The following is a 16,820-nucleotide window of genomic DNA, read 5'->3' as shown; positions in this document are numbered from 1 at the left end:
AATTACAACTTAGCTTTTACTATTGAAAGTATATACAAATTAAAAGTTAGCTCAGTGTCCTGCCTGCTAGGAGTTTAGAAGTAAAATAGGAATCTAAATTGGAAATACTCCATTTTCAGTCTTGAACATTCAGTTGTATACTGAGGTTTTTTTCCTACTAATTTTCTAATTGTGGTAAAATACACAAAACATGAATTAGTGCCTGAGCTGTTTTTAGATGTGAAATGTTTTTGAATGATAATAGAGTGTTGACCTGTAGCCATCTCTAGAACAATTACAACTTGCAGACCTAAGCTATCCCTAGTAATACTAACTCTTCTCTAGCCCAGGCAGCAGCCCGATGTGCCCTTTTTCTGTGTGGTTCTAGTTCCTCTAAGGACCTCATATGTGAAGGATCGTAGTGATTGACTTTTAGAGGTGGCCTACTTGAGTGAGACTCCTCTTTCCTTACTCTTCCATAGTACTTGTACTTAAAAAAAAATGTTTTACATCCCAGACACAGTTTCCTCTCCCTCCTCCCCTACTAGTCCCTTCCCCCATCACCCCTCTGCCCTCATTCTCCCAATCCACTTTTCCCTTTCTGTTCAGGAAAGGGCAGGCCTCCCATGGATATCAACAAAACATGGCATATCAAGTTGCAGTAAGACTAACGACCTCTTCTCATATTAAGTCTGGACAAGGCAACCAAGTATGAGGAATGGGTTCCCAAAAGCCAGCAAAAGAGTCAGAGACAGCCCCTGCTCCCACTGTTAGAAGTCCCACAAGAGGACCAAGCCACACAACTATAACATATATGCAGAGAGCCTAGGTCAGTCCCATGCAGGCTCCCTGGTTGTTGGTTCAGTCTCTGTGAGCCCCTAAGTACTTATACTTATAAGCAGGCTTTTTAGTTAGACATAGGGAAGAAAGCCTTTTAAAAGTGGGTGGCTTATAAGAAAGAAGATATGGGAGCCCACAGATGTTTCCTAGTGAGATCTGAGCTTGCTTTACCCAGCAGGGCTGCAAAAGGGGATGGATTGACCTTGTGCGTGCATGCGAGCATGGTTACTAGGTGTTTGGAAGGGTCTGCACTTGGCTGTGCTAGGGGAAGTCCTTTGTTCCACCCCTTGGCATTCCTTTAAAAAGCCCTTTAGGAGAGACAGAAGGGGCTGGTGGATTAGGATTTAGGCCCTCCTGAGGATCCTATGTTTTCTTTCTGTCTCTCTCCCCTCTAAATCTCTTCCCCCTCACTCCTCAGAGTACCCTGGGGAAAAGATGGAGGCGGCCCCCACAGGTAGATCCACACTTCGTATTAACTTATGCAAAAGCTTCTAGCTGTTTCCTGACAGAAGAGGGTAGAACAGAGCTCTAGCTCGTTTTGTCTTTTGGTGCAGTGTGTGTAAAGAGGGGCTAGAGATCTTAGGCCTTACATGATGAGTAGAAAAAGAGGTGATAGTTGGCTAGCTCACTTAAAGTGTGGCTTGTTTTTCTTTTTTAGCCAGAAACAATTTCATCCTTCACTTCTGACCCAGCACTTCTGTCATTTGCTGAATATTTCTGCAAACCGACTATGAACATGGGTCAAGTAAGTATTATATGGTTTGCTGGGCCTCAGGACAAGACTTTATTAGTTCCATCAATAGACAACCAAAGTCACCTGCAATATTCATATCTACCTTTGAGACTGATGGCATCCTTCACATTGTTAGATGTTTTTGCTTGGAAAATATAGATTGTCACAAAAACAATTAATTTAGTAGCTTTCTACCCTAATAGGAGAAAAAGGTTACAAAGCTAAGGTATTAGCTTTGATGGGTGATGTTTCTTGTGTCCATACTTGAAAGAATTTGTTCTCAGTGTTTAGCACCTTTCTTGGTTTTGTAAACGTTCAGTGGTTTTGTCTCCTTTGTATATTAACTTTTCTTGCTGTTTGTCACACAGCTATTCTCTTCAGAATTTCAAACGTGTCTAGTGAACTTCGTTCAGCAAATTATTTAGAAAGGGAAGAGTGTGTAGGAAGCAATGGGATGATTCAGGGTGGAAGCCTGTTCTCAAAGTGTTTGTGGTCTTGGAAACTCCCAGCTGCTCTCAGATGTGGCTTCTTCCTTCTAAAGAAGGATGGTTAGATGCAGTAACTTTCCCTCTCGTTTGCTGCATTGTCCCTGCGCAGTGCACACCGTTCTGAGGACTTTCCACACCTCTCTCAGAGTGCTAACCCAGGGCCCAGGTGTGTCATCATTGGGTGTACAGATGAGACTGCCACTGGAGCCATCACACACCCAGGTCACACAGCTAGGAGGATGAGGGGTGCGTTCAAGGCCGGAGAGGCAGCTCTGATAAAGCTGTGCCTGCCTTGCCCCCAGCACGCCTTCCTCTCTCCCAGCCCCTGCTGCTGATTTGGGTCTGAGAACTCTTTCCTCACCTGGTGCTGTGTATCTCTGCATCTTGGTTGGTCCGTGCTGCCTTTCTGTACCCCACTCTTGCCAGCAGACTGAAGGCTCATCTCTGGTGTTCTCACAGCCTGTGTAGTTTTTCCGTAACTCTAGATTGACCGTGGTCAGATCATGTGCTGCCACTTGCCCATCCTTTTCTGGGTTTTGATTGCAGGTGTGACATTGCACGGACTGTGCCTTCTTATAGAGGTAGCCGTCTTCTACTCTTTGCCATGGAGCTTCAGGACAGGCATTGTGACCAACCGTTACACAGTTGTTTCTTGAGTTGATTTTGGAACATGCTTTGATGTGCTATAAGGGTTTGTTTTTTCCACAGAAACAGGAGATTCTGGACCTCTTTTCTTCAATACTCTATGAGTGTGTTACTCAGGAGACCCCAGAGATGTTGCCTGCCTATATAGCAATGGATCAGGTATGGTTCCAAAATTGATTGTGTGTTTCACATGCCCTACTTGTCAGTGTGGGGAGTCCCTATGTACCGAGTTTTCAGTTTCCTGTTGGTTTGTAGACGGCTTATCAGGGGAGCACTCCCAGTTGGCCGCTCTATGCTGCTGCACTGGTGCTAGTTGGAGTGCTCTCTGGAGGCCACCTTTCTCTTAGGAGTCCACGCCCATGTCCGTCCTCTTTGGGCTCGGGGAGGAGGAAGAGATCATTCTCTCTCTTGCTCTAGCATTCTTGGGTCATCTCTTGCCTCCTTTCTGGAAAGCTGCTTCATAGGAAGGCCACAGTGAGCAGTAGCTGAGCCATATGTGCCCCATTGATTGCTGGGATGTGAAATCCCACCTCCTTGACCAAGTCTGCAGGAAGTTTCAGAACCAGGAATTGGTGATTTAGGTATATGGTATTCATTTTGATTCTTTTGATAGTGTGTAAATGCCTCACAGGGACCTGTAGAACATAATGCCTGAGAGCTTTCCTAAAGCATTGACCTCATCAGGTTGTTATTAATACAGCTTTCTCATAGTCTCAGAGTTTTGCAGGTAAGCTAAGCCTGTAGTTTCTAACCTGGCTAAAATGTATGTGGGGAGTCTTCAAATATAGATCTTCCAATCCTGCTGCATACCTGCTTAGTTGGAGTGGGGGGGGGGGTGGGGCAGCATCCAGAACCTGTAGTTTTAAAACTGCTCAGTAAATATGGAGAGTTTATAGGTTAGCAGTTGGGATTCTGTCTCATTCCAAAGACATAATCTTTGATAGTCAAAATAGTCTTCTGGATAGCTGAAAAGCATTTAGGCAAGAGAGAGTTCCCCAAGAATGAAAATCGCTGTGTGTAAAGTAGTGTTCCACAGTCTAGCAGAAACCCAGGGCCCAGAACACTGCTCCTGTATGGGATCCATCTCTTATCAGTTGCAGAGAATGATTGTGGTACTGTGCTGGCGCTCTGCTTGCTGCCTTTCTTGTCACAGTAGCTAGGCTGTGCTTCTTGTTGCTAGTTAAATGTTCTCTTCCTTTTAAAAACTCTGGGAACCCTCACCCCTCCACCATCTGGAACAGTCTCCATGGATGAATGTCTCCTCTGGTGGGAGCCTTGGTACCTTCATAGGGAGTTCTTAAGAGCAGTCGTTAGCCCCTGCCCCACTGGGGTTCCTCTCTCATCCCTGTCATTGTATGCAACCTCTTCCCCAGAGATTAATACACCAGTGCATCTTCATTATTCAGAGTTGCCGAGTCAAGAATGAACTTGACCTTTGTTCCTTTTACTTGGAAGTTGCCCTAATGAAGAAAGTGAGCCACACCAGGGAGGGCTCCTTAGTGTGGTCAGGTGAATTTCAGCACCCCATGGATCTCCATAGCCTCTTGCTGATCTTGTCAGCCATATTTGAAGCATGCCATAGAATGCAACACTGGAAATGACATGATTGGAACATCTTACCATTTCGTTAAACAGACCATTCTTTCTGTTTCACAGGCTATAAGAAGTCTTAAAAAGAGAGACATGTCAGACACATCTGATCTTTGGCAGATAAAATTGATATTAGAGTTTTTCAGTTCACGAAGCCACCAGGAGAGGCAGCAGAACCATCCTAAGCGAGGGCTCTTTATGAACTCTGAGTTCCTGCCTGTGGTGAAGTGCACTATTGATGCCTCCCTGGACCAGTGGCTGCAAGGTATGGTGGCACCATGAACTTGTGCTTTTAGGATTCACTCAACTGAGACTCTTCTATTCTAACAGGTCCCATTGGCAAACAGGGTAAACCTGGGCACAATCTATGGCTTGATTGTTTCTATTTTGATGAGTTAAAGTCTGGTTATGTCTTTAAAAAATATGTTTACTGGGCTGGAGAGATGGCTCAGAGGTTAAAAACACTGACTGCTCTTCCAGAGGCCCTGAGTTCAATGTGGATCCCAGCACCCACATGGTGGCTCCCAACCATCTGTAATGAGATCTAGCGCCCTCTTCTGGCCTGCAGGGACACATGCAAAAAAAAAAAAAATAAGTTTACCTGCTTTAGGAATGGGCTTATTGAATGAGTCAGTGAGATTCTGTGGTCATGGCTCTGCCAGAAGTACTAACTTCAGAGAGCAGGGAACTGTCAAGTTACTCATAACTCCAGAAGTGATGTTGACTCACCTGAGTATCATGACTGTGGGAATACAGTTGACCTGAAGTTGACTTTGTGCAGTCACTTCTTGGATTTTTATATTCCTTTCGTTTCACTCAAATCTTCGCAGCAATTAGCTGACAGTGGCCTGCTTTGAGTACGTGCAAACCTACCCTAGTCCTAGTCGTACCTGTGCTTCCTTACTTAAGCTGTCCTGCTGTGACACTGGGAATAAGTTTATGACAACAGTCAGACGGTGAAAGCAACTTATGGGAGTGATTGAAGGAAGCAGCTGTGCCAACACTGCTGGTATATTTACCAGATGCTTCTGTGTAGCTTTGAAATGTTTCTGATAGGCATTTTAATCACCATCTTTTGTGAAAATGCTATATAATAGGTGTCAGTGTTTTCTTTCCACTATGTTTGGTATTTCAACACCTGTAGATGGCCTTTGTTATTGGGAGGAATGTCATTAAGTCTTGGCAAATTCTCTGATGGCAGACGTCTTAGAGTGGAAAACTTTGGCAGTGACAGCCCATTCCTAGCACAGTACCTGGTTGGACTTGTTGCTCTTTAGGGCAGTTGGTGAATTCGGTTTTCCAGGCATCTTTATGTCTCTTATTTGTTTTCTCAAATTTTCTTTTTGGTTCAAATGTTTTATGTCTGTAGCAGAAGACTGAACTGAATTTGGTTTAAATAATGAAGCTAGCAGTAAGCTTATATTACTAGAAGCACACAGTTAAGACAGCTGTAAGAGACTCTTTAATTGTTGGGCCTTGACCTTTTGCCCTGAAGTTCCGTTTGCTATGCTGTGCATGGTCACTTTATCTCCTTGTACTAAACAACAAGCAATTCCTTTCCTCCAGATTTTCATGATGCTCAGAGAAGGGAGTTGCTTTTAGGAACCTTGGCATGAAAACAGGGTCATTCCTGTCCCAGAAGCAAATGTGGCATTGACCATCTCCCAAGCTGACCCAAGCTGCATCTCATCCCATTCCTCAGTCCACCCCTCCCTGTGGCAGAGAATGTCTTTACTGACATTGTCCTCAGTGGTCACTGCCTGAGGATAGGATCACTGTGGTGGCCTTAGACCAGTGATTCTCAAGGCATGGCCCCTGAGCAGCAGCAGCGCCTGCATCTTGTTACAAACATGTTTTCATGCCTGCACTCCAGAGCTACCACACAAGAAACTCCAGGTTGAGTCAGACTGTGTTTCAGAAGCACTGTGATAGGCATTGGAATTTGATCATCTCCAGCCCAGAGTAAATAGAATCTGGTCCTGGGCTGTAGGCATTCTCCCTGAATATTACACTGCAAGAAAAGATGTGACAGTGGGTGTTTGTTATCCTGGAATCATATGTATTTATGTGTATTTTATCACCTTGTCAGCACTCTAAACTGGCCAATTTGAGGCCACCCTGGCATCTGTACCTGCGCAACACTGCCTGGTTTGTGCCAAGGGCTAAGTATGCACTTTTGAAAAAGTAATAAAAATAATCATTCCCATTTCTCTCTTCTTGTATCCTCTCACAGCTGGAGGTGATGTGTGTGTGCATGCCTACCTCAGTGGGCAGCCTGTTGAGAAATCTCAGCTAACCATGTTGGCCTGCTTCCTTGTCTACCACTCTGTGCCAGCACCACGACACTTGCCACCTCTGGGACTGGAAGGTAATCCTATCTCGGCCCTCTTTTCCGTACTTATTCCACTAGTTTCTAGTTAGGGAGAAGTTCCCATGAGTTACCCCCACTAATGCAGTGCTCATCTGTGCTCATGCTTTGTGTTTGTTGAGAATGCTTTCTGAAAATAGAGCAAGCCTTATACTTTACTTCTATTAAAAAAAGAAAAGAAGGGACTGGAGAGATGGCTCAGAGGTTAAGAGCATTAGCTGCTCTTCCAGAGGTCCTGAGTTCAATTCCCAGCATCCACATGGTGGCTCACAGCCATCCGTAATGAGATCTGGTGCCCTCTTCTGCCCTGCAGGCATATGTGCAGGCAGTGCACTGTATACATAATCAATAAATTAAAAAAAAGAAAAGAAAAGAAAAGGTGTTATTCAGAATAGGACTATAAACGAAATGTGTATATTTTTCTGTTATAACGAATGGCATCTGTATGTGTATTTAAGTTATATGAGTTGAACTCAGGGTCTTGGGCATGGCAGTCAAACACTCTAACACTGAGCCATATTTATAGAACTTACTTGACTTTTCTTATAACTTTCTAAGGTTTCCTAGTTTTTAAGAGTTGTATGTAGTAGTCACAGTTTCTGTTACCCTAAAATTTTAAAGCTGCAGGTACTTACTTTTGTATATATTCACAATTTTTACATGAAGAAGTATAAAAAGTTGAGTGAGTACTATTTAGAATATGGAAACAGGCACTGAGTTTGTTTTATTCATGTCACATTTAAATTGCTACTTGAATTGAGGGTGAAAAATATTTTTGAGAAGGGGAAAGTTGTTTGGTTAATGTTTAATCACTTTTGGCTTAATGCCATTACTCATTTATGTGATTTAGGAAACCTCAGAAAAATGTACTATAAACAGACTTCTAACTATGGCCATGAGGAATTGCTTGTGTTTTGTGGCCTCTCCCATGGAAACAAATGCAGAAAGACAAATGCATAAAGTAGCAGCTTGGTGTTACCCTTGCTGGCTGGATTGTTTGAGAGCTTCTGGGCTGTGGTGGTATAGCCCAGAAGTACAGCCAGAGTGAGTTGTGGGAGGGAAGGAGGGAAGGATAGAGAGGCCAAGGGAGCTGGAGTTGGCAAGGTGGCTGTCTGAGAGGAGAGAGCCATTCAGAAAATGCCAGAGTGCCTCTAGTGTCAGAAGAGTTACTGGCCAAAGAGTTGCATGTAAAGGAGTTCCCTGGAGGGGACTAAGCACTAGCACCTGTCCCACAGCTTCTTAGTAGAATTTAGGAGGATATGGCTTCAGACATGGGAATAATTGTCTCTGGACTAAATAAGAGCTGTGGTCACACCTAACAAATATCAAAGGATCAACACAAGTGATCATAACTGCATGTATGGTTTTTTGTAATTTAACTATATCCAGATCAAAGCTTAATAGCTCAAGAACACAGAAATACCCAGCATTAGTATTTGGTATATAGTAAAAACAGTCCCCAAACTGGACATATGGTGGCCCACACCTGTAATCTAAGCATTTGGACGGCAGGAATTCCCTGGAGGGGAAGCAGTTCAAGGTCATCTTTGGCTGTAGAGTGAGTTCAGGGCTGGCCATGGCCCTGTCTCAGGAAAAAATAACAACAGTAATAACAACTCCATTGACAGGCCCACACGCTGCTGTGCTCATGGGCCCTAGTTTGGGATTGGTTAGATGTGTGCGGCCCCAAGCTGCTGCTGCATTTCTCTTTGTTGCCACAAGTCAAATGCTGGCTTTCCCTGGCTTGTGGCTGTGCCAGATTCTTCCCTCTCTTTTCCCTTGTGTCTTCTTCCTTTGCTCCCCACCCTCTTGTTATTCAGATAAGAAAATAAACACTACAGAATGAGGAAAAAAAATAATCCCAAGATGCAGAGAAACAGGAAAGTGTATATAACCGGACTGTTGGGACTATGGTGGGGGCGGGAGGGGGGGGGGCGGTGATGAAGCTCAAAAGACTTCTTTGGTGATGCCCCAGACTTTCCTCAGGTGCGATGGGTTGAGATCTTGGTAGTATAATAGAATCATATGGGTAGCTTTCAAAACCCTGGATGCCCAGGCCTCACTCCCAGTGAGTTATGTGTAATCTCTGTGGGACCAAGAGTAGTAGACATTAGATCAACTCTCAGTCTTCAGTCTGTGGTGGGCTTTTGGTTTTTGGTTTTTGGTTTTTGATTTTTGGTAAAAGATTGAACTCATAGATCAGAAATTAAGTATTAGAATCACTGTTCAAAATCTCTTATAGTAATTGAGGCTAATTAAATTTAATATACACCAATAAGTTCCCACAGTGGTTAATTTCTAAAGTACAGAATGGGTAAGTTTCAATTCTTAATGTTTCAGGAAATTAAAAATTCAGGGATTGCCACTGGGGGCTTCTGTCTAGAAGGAAGACCGCCTGGCTCAAACATGGTGTGTTGAGCTCCTTGGGAGGGCTGAGTGACTGAGGCTGTGCAGCGATGTAACCTTCCGCATCTCATCTCTGTCTCTTCAGGGAGCACAAGCTTTGCTGAACTCCTCTTCAGGTTTAAACAGCTGAAGATTCCAGTCCGAGCTTTGCTAAGACTGGCTCCTTTGCTGCTTGGAAACCCGCAGCCGATGGTTATGTGACCACATCTGCTAGGACACCTACTCAAAGCTGTCTGCAGCACAGAATCACGATGGCAGCAGAGCTAAGGCAGCATTTCTGTTGGTGACCAGTGGAACTCAGACACCTCACTGTGTTTAAAGTCTGTGTTGAAAATAGTCCAGAGACACTGTGGCTATCCGCGTGTCATTATCCAGTGTATAAAAGTCAGTTAAAAGTCTCTTTTGTAAATAAAGATTTTTGGGTTGTTTTCACAACTATTGATGATTGCTTTGGACTTCAGAAAGCAGAGTGACAGACAGAGTTTTGAAACCTTTGAACTTCAGTGGTTCAGGTGAAAGGTCTGCACTCAGAATTGCAAGATTTAAAAGCCACATCACAAAAATGGACTTCTGCCGCTGCAGCAGAGTTCCTGTTTGTCTGTTGTGTCTCAGTTGTCTTCTCTACTACAAGAATATTTCTAGTGAAGAGTTGCCCAGCATGGAGTGCTGGACCAGGCCTCTAAAAATTATGTTGGAGCCTTGACCTCAGTGTGTCTGTATGTGGACCTGCAGTTCTTCGGCGGTCACTGAGGTTAAAGGACTCCATAAGGGGGAGTCCTAATATGATAGAAGCAATGACCTACCCACTCAGAAGAGGAAGAGGGTGCTTTTCTCTCTATCATGTAAGAATTTGCAACACAGCTCTTACAAGCCAAGAAGATTCCCTCCTGGGGAACCAGTCAGATAGTGTCTTGGACCTCAGCATCTAGAAGTACAAGAAATAAATTTGTGATGCTTCGGCCATCTTGTCTGTGGTATTTGGTTTTAGCAGCCTGTGCAGGCTAGTGCATGATAGCTGCCCCAAATACCTGAAATACAAAATTACCCCTGTAGAGGAGTGTTAACAAAGTCCATCTGAAGTGAAGATTTGGAGAATGCTTTGTATTCTGAGTTTCCAGACAGCCCATGATGCAAGATAGTCCTCTGAGGGCCCCTGAAGCTCCAGGTCCATGGGGCAGGAAGAAAGCTCCTTCCGCCTCACTCCAACCTATACTCACAGCCTGCTTTCAGACCAGTGGGACCATGAATGAGTAGGAACTGCAAAATGTCCATTCACTGATTTTCTGTTTGTTTCTGAAAAAGCAAATAGAAGTGGCTCCATTGGGATTTGGTAATGTCCATCGGCCTGCCTGTATCAAGGTAATTGGTGGCTGGCTTTGAGGGCAAGGTGTGCTTTCCTTCCCTCTTAAAGATTGCTATGAAATGGTAGGTGATAGACATTCGGTTTCATCAAGATTGAACCCACTGTCCAGGCACTTGTTACTTTTACTCTCAATTGTTAACGGTTGCCATAGGAAGATTTGAGAGGCATTTAAGTGGTGTGTGGACACACATTAACTCATTCGGGAGGGAAAATAGTCATGAAGATGTCAACAAGAGCGAATAATAAGCTTTAAAGAGAGGACTGAATACAGTGGAAACAGCATTGGTGGGCCTATAACAGCTGGGCACCAAGAAGAAATTCTAGTGCTCTTGAGTCAGCATGCTAGGATCATCAGATAAATCATTATCTTTACTAGTCTCCAAAACAAATCGAGGGAAGCAGTCTCATTCACAGCAGCCAGCCTCCCAGGAGCTACAGTAAGGGAAGAGCTAGAGAAACCTGACAGCGAAGTGTCTAGTCTCAAAGCAGCACTTGTGACTTCAAGTGAAGGCTGATTAGCCAGGACTTGTTCACCTCCTGTGCACATGGAGTGGAGACAAGGCGTAGCTGCTGTGAGTACAAGTATTGTCTGCTACAGACAGACACAGTTGAACAGTGCACTCAGATCCTCCCCTACTGACGTTTGCTCCTCCCTCAAGGCCTGGGGAGGGAACAAAGGCAAATTGAGGTCAGCTGCCAGGCTTCAGCTGCACTGCTTTGTCAGAGCCCTCAACATGCTGGGTTCTCTTCATCCCACTGCGTCCCAGTCCTACTTCAATCTGCTGCTGTCTGCACGGGTTCTAGTCCAGGAGACTCAGAAGCAGCTACCCAGTGTGAACTGAAAGGACTTTGCGTTGGCAGAGCTTATGAACACGTTGAAAAGCAGGCGAGCATCTTTGGAATCACATGGGCCTTTGTGTCTGTTTTCTCGAGTTGTACTTGTTGACTTAGTCTGTTACTATTGTCCTACATAGAGCATCTTGTTTAAGCTGTTGTCTTTTAGCTAAAAATGCTTCTTTGGTAAACTTTTAATACTGTAATCTTTTTCCTTTAGAATAATTTGGAAAGTACTTTTCAGACTTTTTTCTTTGAAACATTCATACTAGAATTTTAAAACAAGAACTTCATAATAAATTCAGTAAGATTTATAAGTACCTGCCAGATCTTAATTTCTGTTCTATACTCCAGTGCTTAGCTGAACTGGTAGCTTTTCTCTATAGCTAGTGGACATCTCAAGTCTCTGCCTTGTGAGAATGTATGCTTTAAGAACTCAAGACATGCTGGATACTGATGTCACAGTCACCTCATGGGTGGATGTAGGGTGGGTCTCTAAAACAAGGACAGAGGTGGGAAGCTAGTGTTAGATGAAATTTTTCTTCTGATTGAAACATCCCTCCAGGAAGAAGGGGTCGGGGAGGCTCAAGAGACTAAAGAGACATCATCACATGTCTTAGAAAGTTAACGCTTAAGGATCACAAAGTGCTCTCCCAAGGTTGTAGAAATGAAACTCTGTATGTGTGTGTGCTGGGGGGAGGGGAAGGATGGGAACAGGACAGAAAGGGAGAGGTTGACTGTGACCACCAGAGCTGCCTAAAGGAGGCCTAGCTGCCTGGGAGAGGAGGTTCTGACTAGTCAAGCAACCTGCAAGTTGTGAAGAGTTATTGCCCATGTTGAGGTGGGCTTTGGTGGTAGAGCTGCTTTTGAGTTGTCCCTGCTCTTAGAACGCAACACCCTACTCTTGTAAGTGCCCTCCAATAAACTCATTGATTTGCTAAATTGGACTTTGGTCTGTCTTCGATTCCCTAACTGATGATGTATGGATCGGGCTGGGGGCGGGGGAAGAGTCTTCCCCAGGAAAAGTCACACAAAACTAGTTAGTACCTCCCAGTTATTGTTCATACTTCGCAGTTTCTGTTCACGTTTCACTTCTCAAGAATGTTTGGAGTGTGAGTGAATGACTCATCAATAGTGTAAGCACATACTAGGCCCTGGGTTCTATCCCCTAAACACACAGAAATGTTTTCTGTACTACCTTTTCTGTCAGGAGGTAAACAGGTGGTTTTATTAAACAGGAAAAGTTATGGACAGATGAGCACAGACCTGAAGCTGAGGAATCCCGAGCATAGCCACTGTAAGTAGCTTGCTAAGCTGTAGCCTCCCTGACCCTCCAGACGACACGAGCTAGCTCAGACCCTCTTTCCACATCCTGTACACATTTGTTCAAACCTGAGAGCAGGCCACGGGTTCTCTCTCCAGTGTCGCCTCATTCCAAACTCTGCTCTACTGTACTAGTTCTTTAAGTCATCTGTCCACTCAGTTCATGGTCTGCATGTGAGCTTGTAGACAAGCCAAGCATCAGATGACCAACTTGATTCTTGAATCATGTTTAAATTAAACAGTTGTGTATGTGTGAAGGTGCATGTGTGCCACAGAATCCCCATGGTGGGGATTACTTTTTGAGATTTAAGTTTATGGATTTGAGTGCTTTGATGTATGTCCATTCACTACATGCTTGTAGTGTCCCCAGAAGCCAGAAGAGGGCATCAGATCCCCTGGGAATGGATTTACAGACAGTTGTGAGCTTCTGTGTAAGTGTCGGGAATTGAACCCAGCTCGCTTGCAAGAACAGGCAGTGCTCGTAATGGCTGAGCCATCTCTTTAACTCCAAGAGGAAAACTTTTGAGCGTGTGTCTTCACCTACCTTGCTGAGGGATGGTCTCTCTTGTGCCTGCTGTGTGGCATGCTTGAGGAATCAATCTCCTATCAGGCTTGCAGGGCAAGTGTTTTTATAAATCTGCTGGCTCTACTGAATCACCCTTAGTGCCTGGCTTCCCTCCTGGTTCCCAAGGCCTTAAATGCTCTGAACCTTGGCTTCCTTCCTCGGTCATCCAGATGGCACTCTTGTCTTGGGGGTGCTAACTGCTTGCCTTTCCCTTCCCTAACCATTGTTTTTAGTGCTTTGGAATGGTCTTTCAAAGAGTGAAGAGCTAGATTTTGCTTTGTGAGCCAATCAGTCCTTTTTAGCAAAAATAAATAATACAAATAATGTAGCCAGATATAACCAAACTACTAACTAAAACAACAGAACTAAAACAATATAATTCAAATTATATAACTAGTATAATGTAATGCTAGTTGGCTGTGTGGTACATGCGTGGTATTTACTTTCTCATTTAAAATTTGTATTTGATCTGCTTTCTTTGCTCTTTTCAAACCTATTGGATGCGTTGTGTTTAGGATGGTTCCACTTCTCCAATCCTCCTTTCCTATTCCTTCCAACTTTTTGTTTCCAGTGTGGTGGTGCCCACACCCTTACCTTCTATGCTTCCTCTCTTCTTCCTCTGGGTCCTAATGGCTGTGTGTTAATTCATTAGAGCATGCAATTGCATATAAGCTCACCCCTCCTGTTGACTTTGATTTCAGCCTCACACCTCTACAGTATAAGGCCCAGTACCTCAGGGCTTTACCTCGGATTTTCCCACAGCCTCCATATGGTGTAAGCAAGCCTTCATTGGATAATCTGGTAGATTGCAGAAAGGGCTTTGAAGACAGCTTCCCCAGGAAACTTAGAAAGTGTCTTTTCATCCCCTGACGTAAGTCTCCATCCCCCAGCCTAAGCTGTTCCCCTTCCCATCTCAGGTGTCTCTTTAGTGTCCTCCTTGTCATTTCTTAGTGGTGGAATTGACTGCCACCTCCATGTTCTTCCTCAGTAGGAAAACTCCTAAGATTTCTACCATAACCTTCCTATCCTTGGTCTTTGGGGCTATTGCCTCCTTTGAGGGACCTTTCCCTGGGACACCAAGGGGTCAGGGACCTTTGTAGGTTGGTACTCATTTGGAGGCAGAGGACAGTGATTCCTTGACTGAAGACTGCTTGCTCTTGCTGGGCTTTCCATCTTACATCCTGAAGCAGAATGGAGATGGGTGGCTGCCATTGTACAGATACCTGAATCCCAGGGATAAGACGATGGTCCAGGAAGGGGATGACATGGGTAAGACCACCTATACAAAGAGGAAGTGCAAGGCAAACTTAAGCACTGCATAGAGCCTACATGGAAGAAAACAGCTGCGGGTATTAGTGGTCACTCAGCTGTCTATGAAGACAAAGCTCTAGAGGCCCTGAATTTGGAATTTAAAGATTAACAGCATTTGGAATTTATAAACGTTCCCACTGTGGTTGTTTTTGATGCTCCAATAAAAACCTATGGAGTGAATCTTTGGCTACCTAGCTGACTAGTGAAGACAAGGTTCCTGCTTTCCCTCTCTCTATTTTCTTTAGTTGTCCAGGGTCAGAATAAACCTTCATATGCTGCAGCATGGCAGGATATTTAGTGGGTTATTTTAGCACAACCATATGCCAGGATGAAGAGACCCTTAAGAATTTCACTAGAGTTCTCTTCCCACTTAGAGTAATCCAAATAGAACAGGAAATTTCAACCTAATAAAGTGTGCCTAGGAGTGTGATGCCAGACAGAGTTGTTTCTGGGTTGTGTTATGATTATGACTTCCTCACAGAAGTCCCTGCCTGCTGGTTCCTTTTTCTTCCCAGAAACCTCACAGTTTTCAGAGACTAGTGACTCCATGACTTCAGTCGTCTATGGAAATGTGACCTAATGATGTCCCTCACAGGCCCAGCTCAATGAACCTTGCTTCATGTGGGAGCTAAACATAAAACCTAGGAGCAGAGAGTGGAATGTCTCTTCTCTCCCAAGAACTGCCCAGGGAGAGTCTCTTCGTCAGAGTAGATTACTCCAGTGTTTTTCATCTAGGTAGATTTTAAAATGCCACCTGAGCTCACACATGAGTTGTTACCTAGATAGCATGTTTCTACTAGGTAAAAAACAAAACACACATTGGGGCTGGAAAGATGGCTCAGAGGTTAAGAGCATTGACTGCTCTTCCAGAGGTCCTGGGTTCAATTTCCAGCACCCACATGGTGGCTTACAACCACCCTCTTCTGTATACATAATAAATAAATAAATCTTTAAAAAAAAATCTAGCCGGGCGGTGGTGGCACATGCCTTTAATCTCAGCACTCAGGAGGCAGAGCCAGGCGGATCTCTGTGAGTTTGAGGCCAGCCTGGGCTACCAAGTGAGTTTCAGGAAAGGCACAAAGCTATACAGAGAAACCCTGTCTCGAAAAACAAAACAAAACAAAAAAATCTAAAACACACACACACACACACACACACACACACACACACACACATACAAAAGGACATGTAAATTGAAACCTTGTGCCATGGATTGTATGGTCCTGTGATGCAATCCAGTTGGAGAATTGGGATTTAAATACTTTCTGTACCTCAGCAGTGCTCATATGCCTACATGCTCCCATCCAAGAGGAAACTCCAAGATAGGAGACAGCTGATCTCCCTCCCATGCCTACACAGCCCAGAATACATCTTCAGGGACTCAGAGGACAGATCTCCTGATATACTGATATCAGGGATTTCAGGGATGGAGCATCCTTCCCCGCTCCTCCCCACTTTCTTGTGTCTTCTCATTGCCTGAAGTGTTGAGAGTTCTCCTCTACATAGAAGCTCTTTGCTTTAGAATTGTTTTCTGGAGACACAGATTTTATGTGAAGAAGTAGTAGATATTATGAGAAGTAGGGATCTTGTTATCCTTTACCACTTGCCCTCAATACCATGACTAGTGGGAACAGTAAATGGGTCTGCCTCTGAAGCAGTAACTGTCTGTAATTTGTCACCCTATTTTGTTCTGAGAACTTCATTGACACATGAAGAGAAACTCCTTACACCTTACAGAACTAGTGGACCCTGTGCCACCTGGGTTTATCTGAAGCCTGGGAGAAGGTTTCTCAATTTTGAGAATTGGCTGTAGGCATTTCCCCAGCTCACAGAGCACACCCAGAAGTCAGTAGAAGGCTCCTTTGTCCTCAGGGTGGTAACTGGGTCTTGTCTTCTTGTTTATCCGGAGTTTTGTCCCCTCAATATGGTCCACATGCTCCTCTTCTGCCCCGTCCTGGGGAGCTTTAGCTCAGAAGCTGCCTTAATGGCAGCTTTAGAGGCAGCAGTACTGGAGCCTGCAGGCTGTTCTCAAACTCTACAGGAGCAAACTGTAAGTATGTGCTTCCTGGCTGCCACTCTGAAGTTTGGACATCACCTCATGAGGACAAGGTGACAAGAAGTCACTCAGCTGTCACTGGGCCTTCCTTCAGAGACAAGGATGTTCGGGGTTATAGAGTATGCATACTTTTCTTTGACGTCTCCTAACTTACTTTTCCTCTGGCTCCTCTTTCCTACTGGTTCTCTCCTCAGGAACAGCCTCTACAGAAGCATCATTAGAGCTAGGCTGAGAAGCTGTAAGGAGAGAAGACCTCACATGACCTTGGAAGAGACATACCATACCAGGCAATGTGGGCTCCTACTTTCTGAGGAATTTG

At 44.4% G+C, this 16,820-nt stretch overlaps 1 protein-coding gene across 1 annotated transcript in view; it reads left to right on the top strand.

Moving 5' to 3' along the window:
- Positions 1-12,191, top strand: part of Anapc1 (anaphase promoting complex subunit 1) — an 86,783-nt gene extending 74,592 nt beyond the window's left edge. The window contains exons 44-48 of the mRNA XM_036184293.1: positions 1,478-1,564; positions 2,749-2,844; positions 4,342-4,540; positions 6,509-6,643; positions 9,135-12,191. Coding sequence (XP_036040186.1) covers positions 1,478-1,564; positions 2,749-2,844; positions 4,342-4,540; positions 6,509-6,643; positions 9,135-9,250 — 633 coding nt within the window. The 3' untranslated portion in view covers positions 9,251-12,191. The remainder of the gene's footprint in view (positions 1-1,477; positions 1,565-2,748; positions 2,845-4,341; positions 4,541-6,508; positions 6,644-9,134) is intronic.
- The last annotated feature ends 4,629 nt before the right edge of the window (positions 12,192-16,820 follow it).

This window comes from Onychomys torridus, chromosome 4 (genome assembly GCF_903995425.1).
Source record: "Onychomys torridus chromosome 4, mOncTor1.1, whole genome shotgun sequence".
Lineage (NCBI taxonomy): Eukaryota > Metazoa > Chordata > Mammalia > Rodentia > Cricetidae > Onychomys > Onychomys torridus.
This window is presented reverse-complemented; position numbering and strand designations above follow the sequence as displayed.